This window comes from Primulina tabacum, chromosome 5 (assembly GCF_025594145.1).
Source record: "Primulina tabacum isolate GXHZ01 chromosome 5, ASM2559414v2, whole genome shotgun sequence".
Lineage (NCBI taxonomy): Eukaryota > Viridiplantae > Streptophyta > Magnoliopsida > Lamiales > Gesneriaceae > Primulina > Primulina tabacum.
Window position 1 is genome coordinate 17,959,965 of NC_134554.1, and position 18,685 is coordinate 17,978,649.

At 34.6% G+C, this 18,685-nt stretch overlaps 2 protein-coding genes across 5 annotated transcripts; one reads left to right on the top strand and one right to left on the bottom strand.

Moving 5' to 3' along the window:
- Window positions 1-4,118: 4,118 nt before the first annotated feature.
- LOC142547191 (rhomboid-like protein 20) lies at window positions 4,119-9,392 on the top strand. Of its 2 annotated transcripts, XM_075655346.1 has the most exons (9): window positions 4,119-4,344; window positions 4,424-4,524; window positions 5,297-5,437; window positions 6,618-6,684; window positions 7,024-7,175; window positions 7,316-7,417; window positions 8,202-8,327; window positions 8,857-9,038; window positions 9,118-9,392. In XM_075655346.1, exons 1-8 carry the CDS (start codon window positions 4,320-4,322, stop codon window positions 9,028-9,030), a joined length of 888 nt encoding a protein of 295 aa, XP_075511461.1. In that variant the 5' UTR covers window positions 4,119-4,319; the 3' UTR covers window positions 9,031-9,038; window positions 9,118-9,392. The 2 variants fall into 2 exon arrangements, with proteins under 2 accessions (XP_075511461.1, XP_075511460.1); XM_075655345.1 differs by having other exon boundaries at window positions 4,120-4,344; window positions 8,857-9,392.
- Window positions 9,393-10,016: 624 nt separating this feature from the next.
- On the bottom strand, window positions 10,017-18,179 carry LOC142547188 (CDPK-related kinase 1-like). 3 transcript variants are annotated; one of them, XM_075655342.1, is made up of 11 exons: window positions 17,012-18,174; window positions 16,282-16,412; window positions 16,021-16,062; window positions 15,826-15,934; window positions 12,670-12,748; window positions 12,293-12,589; window positions 12,020-12,132; window positions 11,199-11,306; window positions 11,058-11,120; window positions 10,814-10,981; window positions 10,017-10,469 (listed from the first exon to the last, which is right to left on the bottom strand). In XM_075655342.1, exons 1-11 carry the CDS (start codon window positions 17,501-17,503, stop codon window positions 10,332-10,334), a joined length of 1,740 nt encoding a protein of 579 aa, XP_075511457.1. In that variant the 5' UTR covers window positions 17,504-18,174; the 3' UTR covers window positions 10,017-10,331. The 3 variants fall into 3 exon arrangements, with proteins under 3 accessions (XP_075511457.1, XP_075511459.1, XP_075511458.1); XM_075655344.1 differs by having other exon boundaries at window positions 17,965-18,172; XM_075655343.1 differs by lacking the exons at window positions 10,017-10,469; window positions 10,814-10,981 and having other exon boundaries at window positions 11,101-11,739; window positions 17,012-18,179.
- Window positions 18,180-18,685: the final 506 nt, after the last annotated feature.

Sequence of the window (18,685 nt, forward strand, 5' to 3'; positions counted from 1 at the left end):
TGCTCCAGATTTCTTTAAGGGTAATCGGAAGATTGATCTTCCATGGTCTGATCCTCATACTTCTCCTGCTACGGATTATATCCCTCAAAGTACTCACGATACTACTGGATCTACGGGATATGTAATGGTCTCAACGACTGCCATCCAAGCCCAGATATACCATGCTCTGGCCAAGATAATTCAGGCCAAAATTGATCTGGTCTACTACGAGAACTTAGTTTCTGACTATCGATTGGCTATGGAGGTAGCTGTTCATTCTGGACAAAAAAAGAGAGGAGATGCAACTCAAACTCAAACTCAAACCCAAGCTGATGCTGATGCTGCTGGACCATCGAGCACCACCAAGGATGGTGAAGATGCTGATGAAGGGACTGTGAATTGAAAGGATCAAATGACACCATCTATCTGATACCTTTTATGTTTTTAACCTTGTTTTGCTTGCTTTCTCTTTTAATGTTCTGCTTTGTTAGGTTCTCTCTGTTTTGAATTATAAAAGTTTCAACTTTCCCTGATGTGATTATGTTTTAATGAACTGTTAATGATAGTTTGCAGGTGTTGTCTCATGTGTTGCTAACACAACAAACAACCGTCTAACTTGATTTTATTTAGGGGAAGAAAAATTCTCATATTAAGGGGGAGTTAACTGGAGTTTAACTGAGAAATTGAGTTTGATCTCATTTTGTCCAGAAAGACAAAAAGAGGAGATGGAAGGGAAATATAACTTCCGTATTAAATTTATTTCGCAAGATTAATTTTTCCTTGTTGATATGATTTTGAATATTTAAATATGGTTTTTCCTTTCTAGATAATGTGATAATTAATGTGATAATTATGCTAAGGTTTTTGTAATATGATATATTTGTTTAAAAAGAGTTTGTTTCTAATAAAACTCTTACTTTCCATATTGTGTAGATTTCCATGTTGATAAACCCTATGGTATAAATAAGAAGATTCATCTCATGCAAAGAGGGGTGATTTACGCAGAAGCACATACATACTATTTCACCTTTGCACGCCATAAGCTTTAGAGAAAATAATCTACAAGGTTGCTGCTGATTGAAGAGTGCTGAATCCACGTGTTGTCGTGATTGTTGGAGACATCTGCAGACAACAACTGTGAAGAAGTTGGCTGAAGATTTGTTTTTGTTGCTTCCAGTTTCGGCATCGTATTTTGCTTCCTTATATATTGTTTTAATGTGATTCTTTGTTTTAGGAAGCATTTGATTTTCTCAACGTGTTGAGAAAATTGGTTTTTGATTAAAATCACTAGTGATAGTTTTTGTGTAAACTCTTTAGTTTTCTAGTGGTTATTTTTGTCCTGAATACTTGTGCAAAATTTATTCCATTCCATCGTATTTACTTAAAGTCAATTTGTGTTAGAAACTTATATGTTCCGCTGCATATTATCTGAAATGTTGTAACAGTTCACGTAATACTTAATTATGGTAAACACAAGTTTACGGTCACATACGATTTTACTTGTTTTGTTTTTAAACAAAATACATCACATACCTTACAATTGTTAATGAGAAACCTTTTAAGACTACGATGAACATGTATCATAACTATGATTTTAATTGTTATGAATTATTTTGTTTTTTGTTAAAAAAATTTAACCTGTGTATATTTTAAATCCTGGCTCAGCCACTGCTCCCAACGAAGTCCTCACTTCAGGTCTACTTCGATAAAATTCAACCACGATATCATTACATAGATAAGGTTCCTTGTTTCGCACAAATTCGAGAGATTTCTGGTGTCCCTCTTCAATCAGTGTCCCTCTTCAATCAGGTGCAATGAAAAATATTCCGAACACAAACATATGGAAAATCCCATAATTGTGAAAGTGTGAGCAGAAAAGACCAGTTCAGATTTCGCTATTATACACAAAATCATGTTACATAAGATTTGACGTTGCATAGCTCATCTGACAATGAGATGAATGTCGTTCCATTCTTGCTCATTTCTAACTCAAATCACGATCTGAAGTCGTTCTTGAGTTTAGAATAAGGTCTAGGTTCGAGATAAGGGGTACAAACAACCTAATTTGATCTGCAAAATGAATTACCAGTTCAATTTGAAACTTAGAAATTTTTATTTGCTCGAATTCAAGTTTGAGTTCGCATCGATATGTTCGAACATATTTAGCTACTCCGAATATATTTTACATATATCAATAAAATATTAAAACTGACGAACAGTTATTGAACTATCGAAAAAAAAATCGAACTTAGGCTCAAATTTCATAATTTTGAATATAATCACAAATATTTCAAGTCGGCTCGAAAAGTTTGTAAACTAACTTGATTCGTTTACACGTCGAATTCGAGACTCGGTTAAAAAACATAGGCCTCTTCCCTGTCATACAATTTATTATTACGATTGGAGCAAATGTCATTTCAAGTAATTTGTCGAAATCTGAAAAAAAGGAACCCACATATCATCCCAAAATTTAAGTAAAAAAAATCTATTTTTCCTCGCTTTCTTTCAATCACCGACTGAATCATAGATTGCTGATATGCTTGCAGCTCCAACGCAAAACCCCAATTCCCGCCCATAGCACACCAAATAGCTAGCATAGAATGCAGGCATAGTAGGAAGCTGTGAATTTTTCCTTCACTCAAGATTTCAAGTGCCCATGAACAATGAAAACACGGTACTGTAAAAAAAACTGCAATCCCACGCGACAGTGGCGCAGATATAGACCAATTACTTGAGATAAATAGAAGCTCTGCGGAGTGTCCACATGCCGATTGTGGAATTACTTGATCGATCTCTCCATGTTAATTCTAGAAATAGGAAAGAGAGAGAGTAAGGTTGCTAAGTTGAAACGAAGCGCAGGAAAGAACCACCCAATCGATGAGCCCTACGTAAACGCCTAAACCCTTCGACACCGATTCTAATTTCAAAACGAGAGAGTAAAATTATAAGAAGACATAATAAAAATAAAATTACGAAAAATAAGTAATATACATTTTCTATTGGATAAATATATTGAAAATATTTTTGAAATAAATTAAAATATGTTTTTGAATAATATTTTTATAAAGCGTTTTTTATTTTTTTAATTTTTTTTTCTTCTCTGAATATGGTTTTGAATGAACAATCCAAATATATTTTTAAATACTTTTATAAATGTAGACAATAATATAAATTAAAATATATTATTTTTTAACTATAAAAAAGTTTTTATATAATAGTTGTTTATATACGTATTTGTTCTTAACAAATTTTAAAATATTTTATAAATTTTTTTGTAAAAGAAATTTATAATAATGTTTTATAAATAGTTGTCCAAACAAAGTTCAATTTTTTTTACATTTTTTAGACTAATTTAATTCACAATTCTAGAATGACAGAGGGATCTAACATAAAATGACTGAAGAGTAGGTCTCTTTTGAGACGGTATCATGAATATTTATATGTGAAACGGGTCAATCCTACAGATATTCACAAAAAAAAGTAATACTCTTGACGTTTGGTTGGAGGATAAAATTATGAAATGATTAAGAGAGAAATTATAACAAGAATGATTGAAGTAGATAATGATAAAATAACATTTGTTTGATATGATTGTTAAGAATGAGATAAATAATAATCTTTTGATGAATTGACAAAATTGCCCTTCCACTTTTGCGGCGGTGTGATTGTCGGCCGGAGACGGCGGGCGGCCAGCAGGAGGAGGGGGTGGCCGGCAGCGGAGGCGGCGTCGGTCGACGGCCGGCGGTGATCGGCGTCGGGGGTCGGTCGGCGGAGGCCGGCGGCGGGGGTGGTCGGCCGGCGATGATCGGCGGCGGGCGACGGGGGTGGTCGGTCGGCGATCGGTGGAGGAAAGTGGTGTTGAGTTTGGATTTAGGAGAATGATAAAATTGAAAAAATAGGATGGATTAAGAGTAGGATAAATAATCTATAAAAATTAATACTTTTTCATGGATGATCCAAATAAAGTATCCATCTTATAAAATATGACTCGTGAGATCGTCTTACATAAATTTTTTCCTCTAACGGAAAGAAGGCATTCGTCAATTATATATATTTTGAACAATTACCAAAAGTTGAATTGGAAATAACTATGCATAAAAATTTAAGAAATACAAAATAAATTTTGCACGAGAAGATCCATTATTCGCCAGCCCGAACTCGTAAACGGGTCGACCCAACCATCGATAAACTACAGACGACTAGGAGACGAAAATTTTGGGGAGAAGAATTGGAGAAAAGAGCTGAGCAAAGATCGGCCAGCATATAGATATTAATCGACATAATTACATAAATTTGCAGGTGAATACACAAATTTGGGGAGGGTCGACTTTTAGCTGAAAATGAACGGCGGCCCATCGGGTTTCAGTACGTTTTCCTCCCCCATTTTCATGTACTTTCGGCATTTTTTGATTCGATTTTCATAGTTGGTAGATTTTTTTTGAAGACAATGCGCCAGTTACAAGGACGACGGTGATAGCTACTGTTCTTTTCACGATTATATTTGGGATCCAAGGTCGTCACAAAAACCTCGCATGGTCTTTTCAGGTTTCGATTCTTTTATGGCTCTAGGGTTTTTTTTACTGGAGTTTTGTTTTTTTTCTTTTGAAAGTACATTCTAGGAGGAGTATCAGCTGAGACTGGTTTTTGATTTTGGATCCTTACGGGTTTCCTTATTGACCTTGTCCATTTTTTCCCCTAATTTTATCTTTATATTTGAACGGCATCTAATTATTGTAGATTATTTACAGCAAAAGTTTTATGATATTTTCTTTGCTTTTGAATCATGCTGGACTACAGAATTTGGAATTTAGATGTTTTGCTGCTATGCACCAATAAACAATCGGTTTAACTTGGGTCATATATAATATAGCTCCAGCCTCTAAAAGCACTTTGATCTTTCCCTTTTCGAGGTTCATACTTGGATCTGCCACTTTTTTAGTTACAGAATTGTTCTTATTTGGATAATGAGAATAGTCTCTGAAATATTTCCCATGATGTGTCACCGTCGATTTTTTCTCTTGCATATTCTTCATGGAACTGAACTGGCTCCATGATACCTGTGCACATCAATGAGCGATGCACCTTAAATAACCACGTCTCAGACCTTCATTTGCTTATTTGTGTTCAAATAATTTTTTTGTGCATTTCTAGTTATGGATACATTCCTAGAGGCCAATTTTTTTACTCTGTTGGAGCTCTAGAAGCAAGTTGGATTGTTATGTTCTTGCTACATGATTTCTAGTTATTAATCAGTTTGTCACTATGCCCATTTAGAGGGTAACGTATTTTTTCTTCACTTGATTTTCTCTCCTGGCAGGATATTTTTAAGAAACTTCAAATATGGAAGCTGATAGTTTCTGTTTTTGGCTTCTCATCTACGCCAGAGCTAGTTTTTGGAACTTATCTGCTGTATTACTTCCGTGTGTTTGAGAGGCAGATAGGATCTAATAAATATTCTGTAAGTTTTTGTTCAAGGTCGAGTTCTATGTAGGAAATATTATTGGTTTGTTGAGCTGCCAATTATCTTAAACAACCTGCATTCTTGCTGTATATGTGGTGTAACTTGAAAAAAATTTCAAAATGTTATGCTGGAGCAATTTTTGACTATTAATGGGTCCACATATATATACTAGATTCTACAAATATAATCTTACCAGGGTAATCATTTATACATATTAGCGATATTTGCTGCATGGTGCGTTCATAAATTTTAATATTTATTTGTAATTTTATTTACAATATATGCTTTGTTAAAGTGTAATTATGTTTGGGCAGTTTTTTCTCTATTCAAATTTGTGTTTGACTTTTTTTTTTTGTTATTTTCTTCATAAAAGAATAATAGTGTGGAGAAGAAAACTTTGGGAAAGAAAATTTGATGTGCTTTATAGCCCAAGGCTAGTTATATATAATTTTATAACTTAGTAATATAGTATATATATTTATAAAATTATTATATTTTAGTAATCTTAAATATTAAAAATTTATATGGTATGTTATTACTTAGAGGAAAGCTATATTTTACAAAATTGATGAAAACCAAATCAAAACATCAAAGGCAACTATTTATAAGGGTTTCTACAAAGAACAAAGAAAACATGCCAAGAGACGTGGGTAGTTATTTTTTATCACCCTTCCTTAATAATATCATTATTAATGTTGTAAAGATAGGAATGATACAAATGTCAAATTAGATAGTTGCTCCTTGCAAATCCCTCCTTGTCGTTCTATATCTTGTTTGTGACATGATGATGCATTCAGCTTTCATAGGTTGACTATTTTCAAGTGCAGTAGTAATATATTCTCGATGGCCAAGCGTGTGTGGATTAATGATTGCGGTTTTCAGTTTACACCTTTAAAATTTTGCCTGGTTAGAATCAGCTGTTTGGGTTTAACAAAGTGACCTGAACTTCAAGTTTTTTCTAATTGCCATGGTGTTACTGTTGTTGGCAAATTCAGATTGGCCACTTTTATAGGGCTGATGATCAATAATATTGTGGCATTTACGGTTGAAAAGTTTTGTCACTTATCTCTAATCTATCACATGGACAGTTTTTATTATTACATTAAAAGTTGTCAGCATAGCAGCTGGCATCTTTTCATGAAGATGTTAACTTTTTTCTGTCCATATTTTCACACAGGTCTTTGTGTTGTTTTCTACTATTGTGTCTTTAGTTCTTGAAGTCATCGCACAATGGCTACTCAAAGGTATGCTGCAGTTACCTAAAAATTTGTCTCTTTTTCTCTTTCATTTAGAAAAAGGAGGGGAATATTCAGGTTTTCCTTTTCTTTCTTGGTTTCGCATTACATACTTGTTTATTTAATTAGCTGGTACTTTGGTTCTATTACATATGTTTTGCATTCACTATATCTAAAATTGTTTTTTGCGGTATCGATTTTTCAGTCTAAAGAATGTTTTATTGTACGACTGAACTTTATTTTTACTTTAATGAAATGGCGGTTTATTTGAATTATGTTTCTTTTTTCTTATATATGTACACGAGTGTTCTTATTCTAATCCATCGGCTGCTTTTTTTTTCATGGCAGATCCTTCCTTGAACATACTCACATCAGGACCATATGGCCTTATTTTTTCTTCATTTGTACCTTTCTATTTCGACATTCCAGTGTCAACACGTTTTCGTGTGTTTGGTCTCAACTTTTCTGACAAGACTTTTATATATTTAGCTGGTCTTCAGGTAATTTAACAAATTGTGGATATGGCGTTTGTTTTGATTTTTTTTAATTATTTTTTGTCTTGAGTTGAGGTACTAGTCAATTCATTTTATATCAATGCCTTTTTGTTTATATTATTTATGCTTACTTTGCTATCTTGCAGCTCCTCTTGTCATCCTGGAAAAGATCTATGCTACCAGGGATCTGTGGTATTCTAGCAGGTTCCTTGTACCGCTCAAATGTGTTCCATACACGTAGAATGAAGGTACTGCTTAATTTATGCTTGTATTTTATGTTTACTTCAAGCTTACATTTTCCATGAAGAATATGTTAAATGGGTCTTCAAAATTGCTAGCATGGTGAAAATAGTGAGATTGAAACATTGCATAACTATTGACTGGTTTAATATATTAATGGTGGTTGTTTCAAATTTCAGATATAGTTGATGAAATAATATGTGTAGGTAAGGTCCATTCAAGTTCGATGTTCAGATGAGATGTCTAAGATTGTTGTGTGACTATGTTTTTCATTTTCTTGTAAATGTATGGCTTTTTCAACTTTACACCCTAACAAGGATTCAAGATTTTTCACATCTGGTACTATTAGGCAACATGATTTGCATTTTAATCTATTTTATGGATTCTTTTTATAAACTATGCCTGACAAGTTAAATGTTCAAACATCACATGCCTGACTAGTTGACAGTGAGTAACGCACTGGACTTGCAATTTCTGGGGTCGAATGAATAGGGTCAAGCCTCTATAGAATTATTCTCTTTTGTTGTCTTGTGAAATACTTTTAGGCCTTGGCATCATGTTAGCAAGTCTGTACTGAATTCATCTGCTTGGTCATTTTGTTTTGTGATAAATACAAATTAATTCCCGATAGTTTCTTGATGGTTTATTGTCTAAGACTTCTATATAACAGTTTGAATCTATGTCTGACTAGGTTCTGAAATTTCCATTTTTATCTTGATGGTTTATTGTCTAAGACTTCTATATAACAGTTTGAATCTATGTCTGACTAGCTTCTGAAATTTCCATTTTCAGTTGCCAGATTTTGTTGCTTCTTTCTTCTCAAGACTTTCCTGGCCGTCTATTGGAAACACATCACCCACGGTGTCACCTAGGAACGTTCTGGGAAGTGCACCATCGTCCGTTACGCGCCAGACGCAGGCAAGTTTTTAAGCATATAAATTTGGATGAATTTTCCTACGTTATACCCTTTACATTGTTTATCTTGTGCTGAAGACGTTTTAACATTAAGCTTTAGATGGAAGGAGTTGATTTGGATGTAGGGACTTATTAGACAAGTATTTGAAACTTGAAACTAAACAGACATTAATATAATGGGTGCATTTGAAATTTTTTACGTTTCTTCATATAAGAGGTAAAATTTAGAGAGGATGAATTTAAAACTACCCCATATAATAAGCATTCAAACAATTGTGAATTGAAATGTGCGGCTTTGAAGTTACTGATGTCAAATAACTAAGTACAAAAGCAACCTAAATGTATCAAGTTGCCTTTTATCAAGTGCAACACAGTCAATTATGAATTCATAGATCTCTTGTTTCTTGTGCATGCAAGTATATAACCCCTGTATAAATTGCTATTCAATGTCTAGCACCCATGGCGCACATAAAGAACCTAATTCTATTGAGGTTCATACCGTGTTGAGCAACCTTTTTACTTTTGGCTTCAGGGAAGTTATCCAGCTCCTTCTCCCACGTCATCCATGTTAGAACCACCGGAGGACTCCATTTCTACACTGGTTTCAATGGGATTCGAAAGGAACTCAGCAAGGCAAGCTCTAATGCGTGCTAGGAACGACATTAATGCAGCAACCAACATCCTTCTCGACCCACACTCAAGTTGAGTTGCCAAGTAGGTTTGACATGAGAAAAATGTATGTTGGTTCAACGTAAAAGATGGATATCCTCTAAACTCAGCTTTGAATTGCTAGGCTCTTTCCAAAGCGTGATCATCTTTTTTGAGAGACAATCAAGAGCCCGGCAAGTATTTTTTCCATCAGGGTTCACTACGGTCTTTTGTTTAGACAATTAAGCACCTACTCTAATGTAGAGACCCGAGGTTGTGTACAGATGCTTGTCTTATGTGTTTGTTGTGGTGTTATTGACTCGACTTTGTTAACTGTACCCTTCCAAAAAAATGCATGAAAGTATCCATTCGGTAACTTCAGAAAACTTCATCCTGTCAACGAGATAGAACTTTATTCGAGTGACTTGTGCGGTTGAATCCTTGAATTTTTAAAGTAAATAAATCACTATAGCTATCTAAAACTCATCATCTTCATGTAAGCAACATAAAATAATAGTCACATAGCTATATCATTTACAAAGGTTAGTGCCTTCAGTAGTCGCTTTTGGCATAAATTAGTTTTTACAAAAATTTTATATTTGTTTAGATAAATATTATTTTTCATGTAATTTATTCATTACTAATTCATTTTAAAAATAACTTACATATTATTTCTACAAGTTAAATTTTTAATATAGCATTATCATTGTTCAAATAATAATTAAAAAATTATAACAAAATTTTATAAATCAACTCGATCTATAACTCGATCTATTAATGATGATTTATATATATAATAATCATTATTTTATACAAGCATCGCGTGTATCATCGGTTAATTATTATAAATAATTGGTTGGAAATATTAGAAATATACTGACAAACATACCCAAGTAGCTGGTATGAACTTTGTCATATCATTTAAATGTACGAAAAAAAATAAGTAACACGTTTTCTGCATTAAAAATAATTAGGTATATGAAACTCTCCATTTTAAAAACCTTTTTACCTTGTAATGTGTTGTCAAGTGCAAAAATAGAACCATACACCAAGAACGGTAAATAACCATTTGCAGCTTTGAGCTGTTTCATAGCCTTAAAAAATACACATTTTGTGATCTTGTTTCATCTGCACAATCCTAAACTACTCGATGCCGGCAATATTGGAAGTGACAGAAAGAACAGCTTCAATGTGACATAAAATGACCATCATACAAAACTAGCAGAGCTTGTATACAAATTCGCTGCGAAAGAGTGCAGCTTCAACGGGTCATCGCTTGATCGAGAAGACAAATCTTCTGAGGCATTCAAGTCATAAGGAAAATAGCCTGCTATCCAAAAAAAGGACGGTGATCATATTTTAGACCTTCTGAAATGTACGAGAAGAAACTCCGTGTAGAAGTCTAACGAATCCCAAGAAGCTGAGCTTCCCATCTGTGTGCCTTAACCAATCCTGCAGAACTACATGGATAGGAACAGATGGACTGAGTCCAAGTTCCTATAAAAAAACCAGATTAGCGGTTAGAAAACTTAGTGAGTTGGCGAAAAAGACTCAATAATGAGGATCCGAAACTTGTTTTAACCAACTCTAGCATGCCAAGAAAATCTCAAGCTTCTCAAAATCCACACCTTGAGGCTTGAAGGGTAATAGATGCTATTTTCACTTCAGTTATTGATACATGCATGTGGTACGTATTGTAATTTCAATAGCGATACAAATCCTACATCGGCTTCATAAGAAATTATAATCTTAAGCTCCAAGGTACTTGTATTCCAAGAGCTCGTTTTTGGATTTGGAATCTTTTCTAGGGTTTAAGGCCTAATAAAGAGTGAGAGACATACCGTGGCAAGCTCCTCTATCATAATTGGCCGGTTTCCATCTTTCTCGAAGAATTCATAGGCATTACGTGCATTTTGCTCCCAGGTGTTCATTCCTTCCAACTGATGAACACTTGTTGCAGCAGCACAGAATTCTTCGTAATCCAACTTTCTATATCGAAGAGAACTCACCTATACAAAACACGATGACACTTATGAATCAAATACAAAAAGAATGCATAAAAAGAAAGATTACTAGAACTTTTACCAGGTTTACATAGTCGGCAACTCGTGAATCATTCATTGCATCAGTCGAATACTTTGTTATAGACTGCAGATTAATTGATTACATCGGGGAAGAAATAAGTTAAAACAAAAACTTGAAAAGAGAGAGAGTGAGAATGCTGACAGTTTTGAAACTCGTTATGGAGATCAATCCACTTTTGTTTGGCCCTAATAACGTGAACTGCTCTCGTAGATAGGCTAACTGTTGTATACTCAAAGTTCTTGCTAGAGCCTGTCAAATGGTGAAGCAGATGTAGTATGAAGAGTATACTGAAAACAACGGGAATAATATATTTTTTTTAAAAAGAGTTCTAATCTGGAGACACAAAAATCCTTGTTGGTAAATTCACCATCAGGGTAGCTGAGGAAGAATCTATAGAAAAATTATCTACACATTAAGAAATGCTAAACCAAGAACTGCCGACATCAATGAATTGGCGAAGGTAGTCCCTGATAAATATTTAGGATCAAGGAATATAGCAATTGTCAGGACATGCCGCATGTGACTGTGAAGTAAGCGTCAGACTAGAAAAAAATGAGCAAGAACAAGTCTGCCATAGAATATAAAATAAAATCCGATTCATGACCATGTACGGCGAGAAAAATGCAATTGCACAAGCAGAGTGACAGAAGAGACCATCGTCACCTAGCTGAGATAGGTATATCTAGAAAGTACAAAATAACCTTTTGTGAGTTGAGTTGACTTCAGTGTTCCCCTTTACATGATTATTTTAGTTTGGTTTGGTCTTGACTTTCATTATACATACAGATTAGTTGTTCCTCTTGTGGTAAATCATCACAAGAATGTTATAATTTCAGAATTATTTACACAAGGAAAAGGGAAATAAGTGATCAGGTAAATGCGTGATATCATGCAATGCAATAGACCAGCAGGTGGTTAAATCTGTAGTATTATCCAGTACTTGACAGCCAAGATATGCGTACCCTTAAAGCCACCTTTCTCAGAGAAGATGAACATATGTAAGCTTTTACAAGCTTATATATTATCATATCCAAAGCAATCTTCACATCTTGATGACCAACCAGCCACGGATGACCTAGGCACGACAAGATCATTAGAGTATTCTTCAGCTATTAAACTCGGTGAAAAGGTAAGTTAGAGGCATCTATATCAGAACATTATTATATGCAAAATTTTGGTAATCATGGTGGGCTACAAACCATAAGTTTTAAGATCGACCATATCCAACAACTTACTAAGAGCCTGAGAAGCTGTTAATCTTTTACGGTAATCTTTGTTCAATAATCCCTTCACAAAATCTACGGCATCAGAAGACAACGAAGGCCATGGAGCTTCATCAAAACTCGGATCAGCCTTCAGAACAGCTCGGAAGATTCCAGATTCTGTTCTTGACCAGAAAGGCCTGCTTCCACAGAGAAGAATATAAGCAATGACACCAATACTCCACATATCAGCTTCCGTTCCATACGATCTATGCAAAACTTCAGGTGACACATAGTAAGCACTTCCAACAATATCATTCAGCCTTTCGTCTGCCAAAGAATATACATTCACAAACTCTCACTAACCATAATAAAAGAGAAGACTGAGAATAACAAAAAACGGAGTAAACCTGGCTTTACATAGTCAGAGAGTCCAAAGTCAATGGCCTTCAAAGGGTAATGCTCATCTTTCGAAGTAAAGAGAAAATTCTAGAGCACCAAGAGATACCAACGTCATTAGAAAGAAGCTACATGGCAGTTAACATTTAGACCAGACAAATCATGATTAAAAAATAAAACAGCATTAACTGCCGTTGATGAATACCGGAGAACGCTATAAAGTCTACTAGTATGATCAAAGAGCTAATTCAATAGAAACAGGTGTTCTTGACAACAGTTTACCAGACGATCAAGATCATTGTCTAATTTATGGTAATGAATCTGTTAGAATAGGTGCCCGACAAGCCAACTTGTTTCTCGGGCTTCTATTGACTCTAATATAAAAAAATCTTTATTTTAATAATATTTTACGATTTCATTCGATTATATCATTATACTTTATCTGTATACTCATGCAAGCTGCATAGATAAAATCCTTGAATATACAATGAGTACTATGAGGTCTGTCTCGCAACGCAAGATCGTGAAATTCATTAGGTAGTGTACCGTATATTCTAAAATAGTTCCTAGTCGAATCAGCCGCCTAAAACAAGGATAAAGATAGCTTGAGCTCGAGACTAACATCTGTGATGTAAATGCTATGTTTCATTGGCAAAGGCATGGAGATGTCCATTCACACAGATGGTTGATCATATGATGATGCACTGAATAACCCTTCCTCGAACTATCCAAGTGGTTCTCACTTATCGAGTGGAATGGTCCGTGGTGTGGTTGGATGTAGTTTCGAAATACATAGGAGCAAATGCATTGTAGTCGGGGATTCACCGTTTGCCTACGCGTAAAGATATCCTATATAGTCTGATTAGTTAATAGTGCATGAATTTCTGGTCAGAGCAAGACATGTGCAGTTTGAAAAGGTGTTTCCTCAGTTGCGCATACCATGACATTATTACTCAAAGATAAATCACATCATTATCGAATTTATATGCAACTCTCGATATACCAATAGTTGTAGAATCGATCAGGATATATGTGTTGAAGGGACCTTACTGTACGCTAACCATGACTAAAGGTTCTCGCAAGCACTATCAATGTTACCTAGAGGATCAAGGGGCGATGTTACTAGACGCTCTTACCACGATCCGATAGGTGCAATCAGAAATGAGTTCTGACATTCTTGATCAAGGAGTTGATGAAAAGAATGGGGTTAACTAGGGTAAACCCGAATAAAAATAAATGTTATTCTGAATCACATGGAGATGTGAACCCACTGCTAGCTGTATCTCTGAATCATTGAGGGTCACACAAGTATCAGATTGTGTGTTCACTTTGAGATAGTCAAATTTCAAGGAGTTGAAATCTGACGACTATAGTTTGATGGAGATCAAACAGAAAGGTTATAAAGGAGTTTATAAGTTTATTCCATAAGATGGAAGAAATGGAAGTTAGCTTGATTGCAAATTAAAAAAGAAGAGTGGAACTGCCTGTTTTGTGAAGGAGTTCGCTAAACAGGCCGTCGTCCAATACGGTAAGTGAAAATTTTGATCTTCGAAATTTTCATTTTTCATTATATGAACAAGACTTGTATCCTTGATAGACGGCGCTTTCGAATCGTAGATCGAGATTATAATGAGTTCGGAATCATTTATTTAGTGAATTGGGAATTTACTAATTAAATGATTGTTCTAGTAGCAGTGAATTCTAACATGCACAAATTCCAATAAATGTTCTAGAGGAGTCTAGAATTTAATTAACCAAGAAGTTAATTTTATAAATTAAATAATGGTTATTTAATTTAGTTAATGTACATATACATGTGTGTATTTTATATGGTGATACAAAATATATGTATATATATGGTATTAATATATCATGTATTATTAAAAGTTAATAAATATATTATATATTGATGATATGAGAGTTTTAATATAATGATATATGTAGAGTCATATTACCACCATGAGGGGTCATAAAAATATACCGAAAGAATTGCACTCAAAATATACAACAAAAATTTCATCTCTACTTGAATTGAAAGTAACGGCCATGTTGAATTGGAAGCAAATCAAGTCATGTAATCTATAATGGATTATTAACTTAATTAGCTTCCATAATAATTGATTAAGAATCAATTAAGTTCCCATATTTGAAAAGGCTCTCGGCCAACTCAAAAAGATTGGTGAAAATTTCGCCCACGTGAATTTCTTCCTCCGCCGTGCCGTTGTCGCTGCACCTTCTCCTAATTTTGGAAATTCGGAAGCTACAGTCTCAAGTAGGGGTGAACATCGGTCGAATTAACCATAACCGAACCGAAATATTTAGCCATAACCGAACCGACCGAATTAATTTTCATAACCGATGAAACTGAACCGAATTAAAATAGGTTAATTCGGTCGGTGACCGAATTAACCGATTAGTTTTTTTAAAAAATTGTGATTAAACTTTAATTATATATGTAATTTTTCTTAAACACCACAATCTATACAAATGCATAAAAACATAAAATCCCACACATCACAAATGTATAAGTTTTGTTTGAACACAATTAATACATATTATATTGATTTTAAAATTTAAAATTATAAAATATATAAAAATTTATTAAATAATAATATTTATTATATCGGTTAATTCGGTTAACCGATTTCAAAATTTTGAAAACCGTAACCAAACCGAATTAACCGATATAACCGAATTTTTTTAATTTGAAAACCGAATTTCCGAAATAACAGAACAAAATTTCCGAATTGGCTCGGTTCGGTCGGTTAATTCGGTTTAACCGAAATCTTGCTCACCCCTAGTCTCAACGCACAAATCGCTTGCGATTTTTAGTGCAATCCAAGAGAAGAACGTAGTCTTCGATCGTGGGCCTAATTAGACGATCAAATCCTGTGTACTGTTCGTAGGAAATTATAAGAAGGACTATCTCCGCTTGAAAACCAGAATAGTTTGAAGTCCGGAGTTCTATACGCAACTGTATAATTTTAAACGCCCTATGAATAGAATTTTAAACACACGACGCCCAAGCAACGTTTCGTTTGTCGAAATGAAAAATTTAAACTTCCGGTGCGTTTTGGGTGCGAAAATTCAACGTCCCAACAGAATCTTCATAGTACTCCAAAGGGGAGTGGAACAAAACAGCACAATGGTAGATATTTGTAGCTTACCTCAGGCTTTAGATCACGGTGAACTACACCTTGAAGATGGCAATATGCAACCACATTTAAAATCTGCACCAACAAACTTTTGGCATCTTCTTCTGAGTACTTGCCACCCCTGCATCAAACACATGGACAATGACTTATTAGACTTCAAAGCAAGATAACCCATGGTGCGGGTAGAATAAGAAAATGTAAGCATACCTAGAAAGTATGTGATCCAGTAACTCTCCTCCTTTGCATAGCCTGAAAAAGGTATATAAGAGTTATACAGGTGAGAAACATGAGTTCTAAACGTATTGTTTTTGTGTAACATGTTAGATCACTATACAGATATTCGGATTGCATTATTCAAGCCTCTATTCCTATTTAAGAGTTCCCTTCACTTGATTCCTTCAATTTTATGATTAGATTTTGTCATATCTTTAGCTGTTAAGGTTGCAACATGTCTATAGTCAAACTTACTCCATCACTACATAGACATTTTCATCATCCTCATAAGCATCATAGAATTGCACTAGATTTTTATGTCCTGTTAACGCATGTAGTATATTGACTTCTCTTCTGGCATCCTCTATGGCAATAGCTGTGGCCATCTAAGCCAAAATATTATCATATTTCATTATAATAACAGAATTACTAACTTTTCATTTATTGAGTAACAATAAACCAAACGTACAATCAGAACTAAAAAGCACGATATGCTCTTAAAGAAACCATCAATGGAGCCAATGAGCACAAGATTCCCACATAAAATAGTTAAAATACCAGCCAAACAATTCAGTAGAGTTAAAATTACACAAAATCTAAGCTTGAAAATTTACGACAGTCACAAAGCTATTAATACCGTTTCTGGCATTCACGTAAAGGCCAAGCTCATCAACAGCCACAAACCAAAGCGGTAGACAAACTATAAGCGAAACTCGCACAATGAGATGCTTCAGATACTTTAATATAAATTGTAGGATTCCATAATATCCTAATCACACACTGAAGATACAGAACGCAAGGATGTGATTCACAATAAGTATGTTCTTCATATTAAACAAAAAACTAAACTAATAGAGAGATTACACAAGATCAGTGACAGATGCAATTCATAATAAGAACATTTTTTTTTTTTAAAAAAGAACTGCTAATCGACTAAGCAAAACCAATTGCAAGGTATAAACTTTGGGCCAATAAACAACTGGACCTTTGATTTAGGGAGAATTTTAACAGCCACATCCAGTCCTTTCAAGCTACCCTTCTTTCCCGTAGCTGAACAAGTGTAACCAAAGTGTCCCCTCCCTACCTCTTCACCAAGGTCATAATGGCTGGTGAAATTCTTAGAGAACCCAAAAGTTTTATCCAACCCAATGATCTCACACTCATCTCCTTCAGGTATAGTAGCTTCATTCGGCTTTATGGAGCCATGCCTTCTAGTAAGCAAAGCTTTAATGTGCCTAGCTGGCGATGGTGGTGGAAATGGGCGCTTAAGAAAGCGCAGAGGAGTTGAAAGGACACTGACGGAATTCGCAGGGGAATCCTTGTAGGTGCTACGAAATGGACTTGGGCTGTAAAACGGGAACTTTGGTGTCTTCCCAGTTGAGGAATTGAGTATAAGATCATTGTTTTCGCCTGGATTTATTGGATTTTCAGACAAATTTTGTGGGGTTTCAATGGGTTTTCCATGACAGAGTCCCATGAAATCAAGAACCCAAGCGAAAGGATTCAAGAAAGTAAATAAAGCCGAAATGAAGTTCACAAAATCTTACAACTTGCGATCACAACAGACAGTAAAAATTTCAATCTCAAACCATTTGAACGAAGAGGAGAATTCCAACTATGTAGGAGGTCAAAGACAGTTGATCCACAACACTAAAACCTTCACAATTAAGCATAACAGTTGAACAAAGACAGAATCTTTAGGCATTATCAGCAGAGCCCATAAGGTGGAACAAGCGAATTCGCAACGATCAATGCCAGATTAACTGATTACAGCTGCATAAATGGGCAGAAAAACAGAAGCTATTGGAATCCGCAAAAGCAAGAACAAGAACGAAAAGAACGGGACTGAGAAAAAGATCACAAAAGCTAGAAAAGATGCTTAGCAGACGCTACAAGAAAAGAGAATTGCAGGGGTCAAGGAGAAAGAAACGCCACCACCTTTTCTTGTTCTGCTTTTACATTCCTTTATTTTTCAAATTTTAGTTTTTTCCCCATTTTATGCAACAAATTCAATACTTTATTTTCTTCGAATTTGATTTGGAACACTCATGTTCTGTTCGAGGCCATATTATTAACTGATAATAATGGTGGCGTCAGGTTTTTTGGAAACTTCCAGCCTGTTGTGAAGACAGAGACGGAGGAAGGAAGTTTTGTTTCTTGAACTAACAAAAATTTTCTGTAATTTGAGCTTTGACTACCTTTTTGGGGTTTTGAACTATTTGGTCTTCCATAATGAAAATTAATCTCACTTCATGAACAAAATAAAATATATTTATCAGAATATATAGATTGTCTAAATCATGCGTAAGTTTCAAATAAGTATAAATCTCAAGTAAAAATTTATATGATTCAATTAGCAATATGTGTATATAAATTGGATTTACTTGATGTAATATTTGTAAAAATGGGTAGGGGTGATCACGGTGCAGTTTTGCGGTTTTTTTTTTTTAAATCAAACTGAATTACCATATACGGTCGGTTACTATTTTTAAAAAGTACTCACGGTTTTATATTTAGAAATAATTTTACGATTTTGAGCGGTTTCAGGCGGTTGCGGCTGGTTTATGTTTTTTTAATGAAAAATATTAGAACATGTATTTTATTTTATTTGAAAATAACAACAATATAGTGTTTTCAAATATAAAATATAGTTCAAATC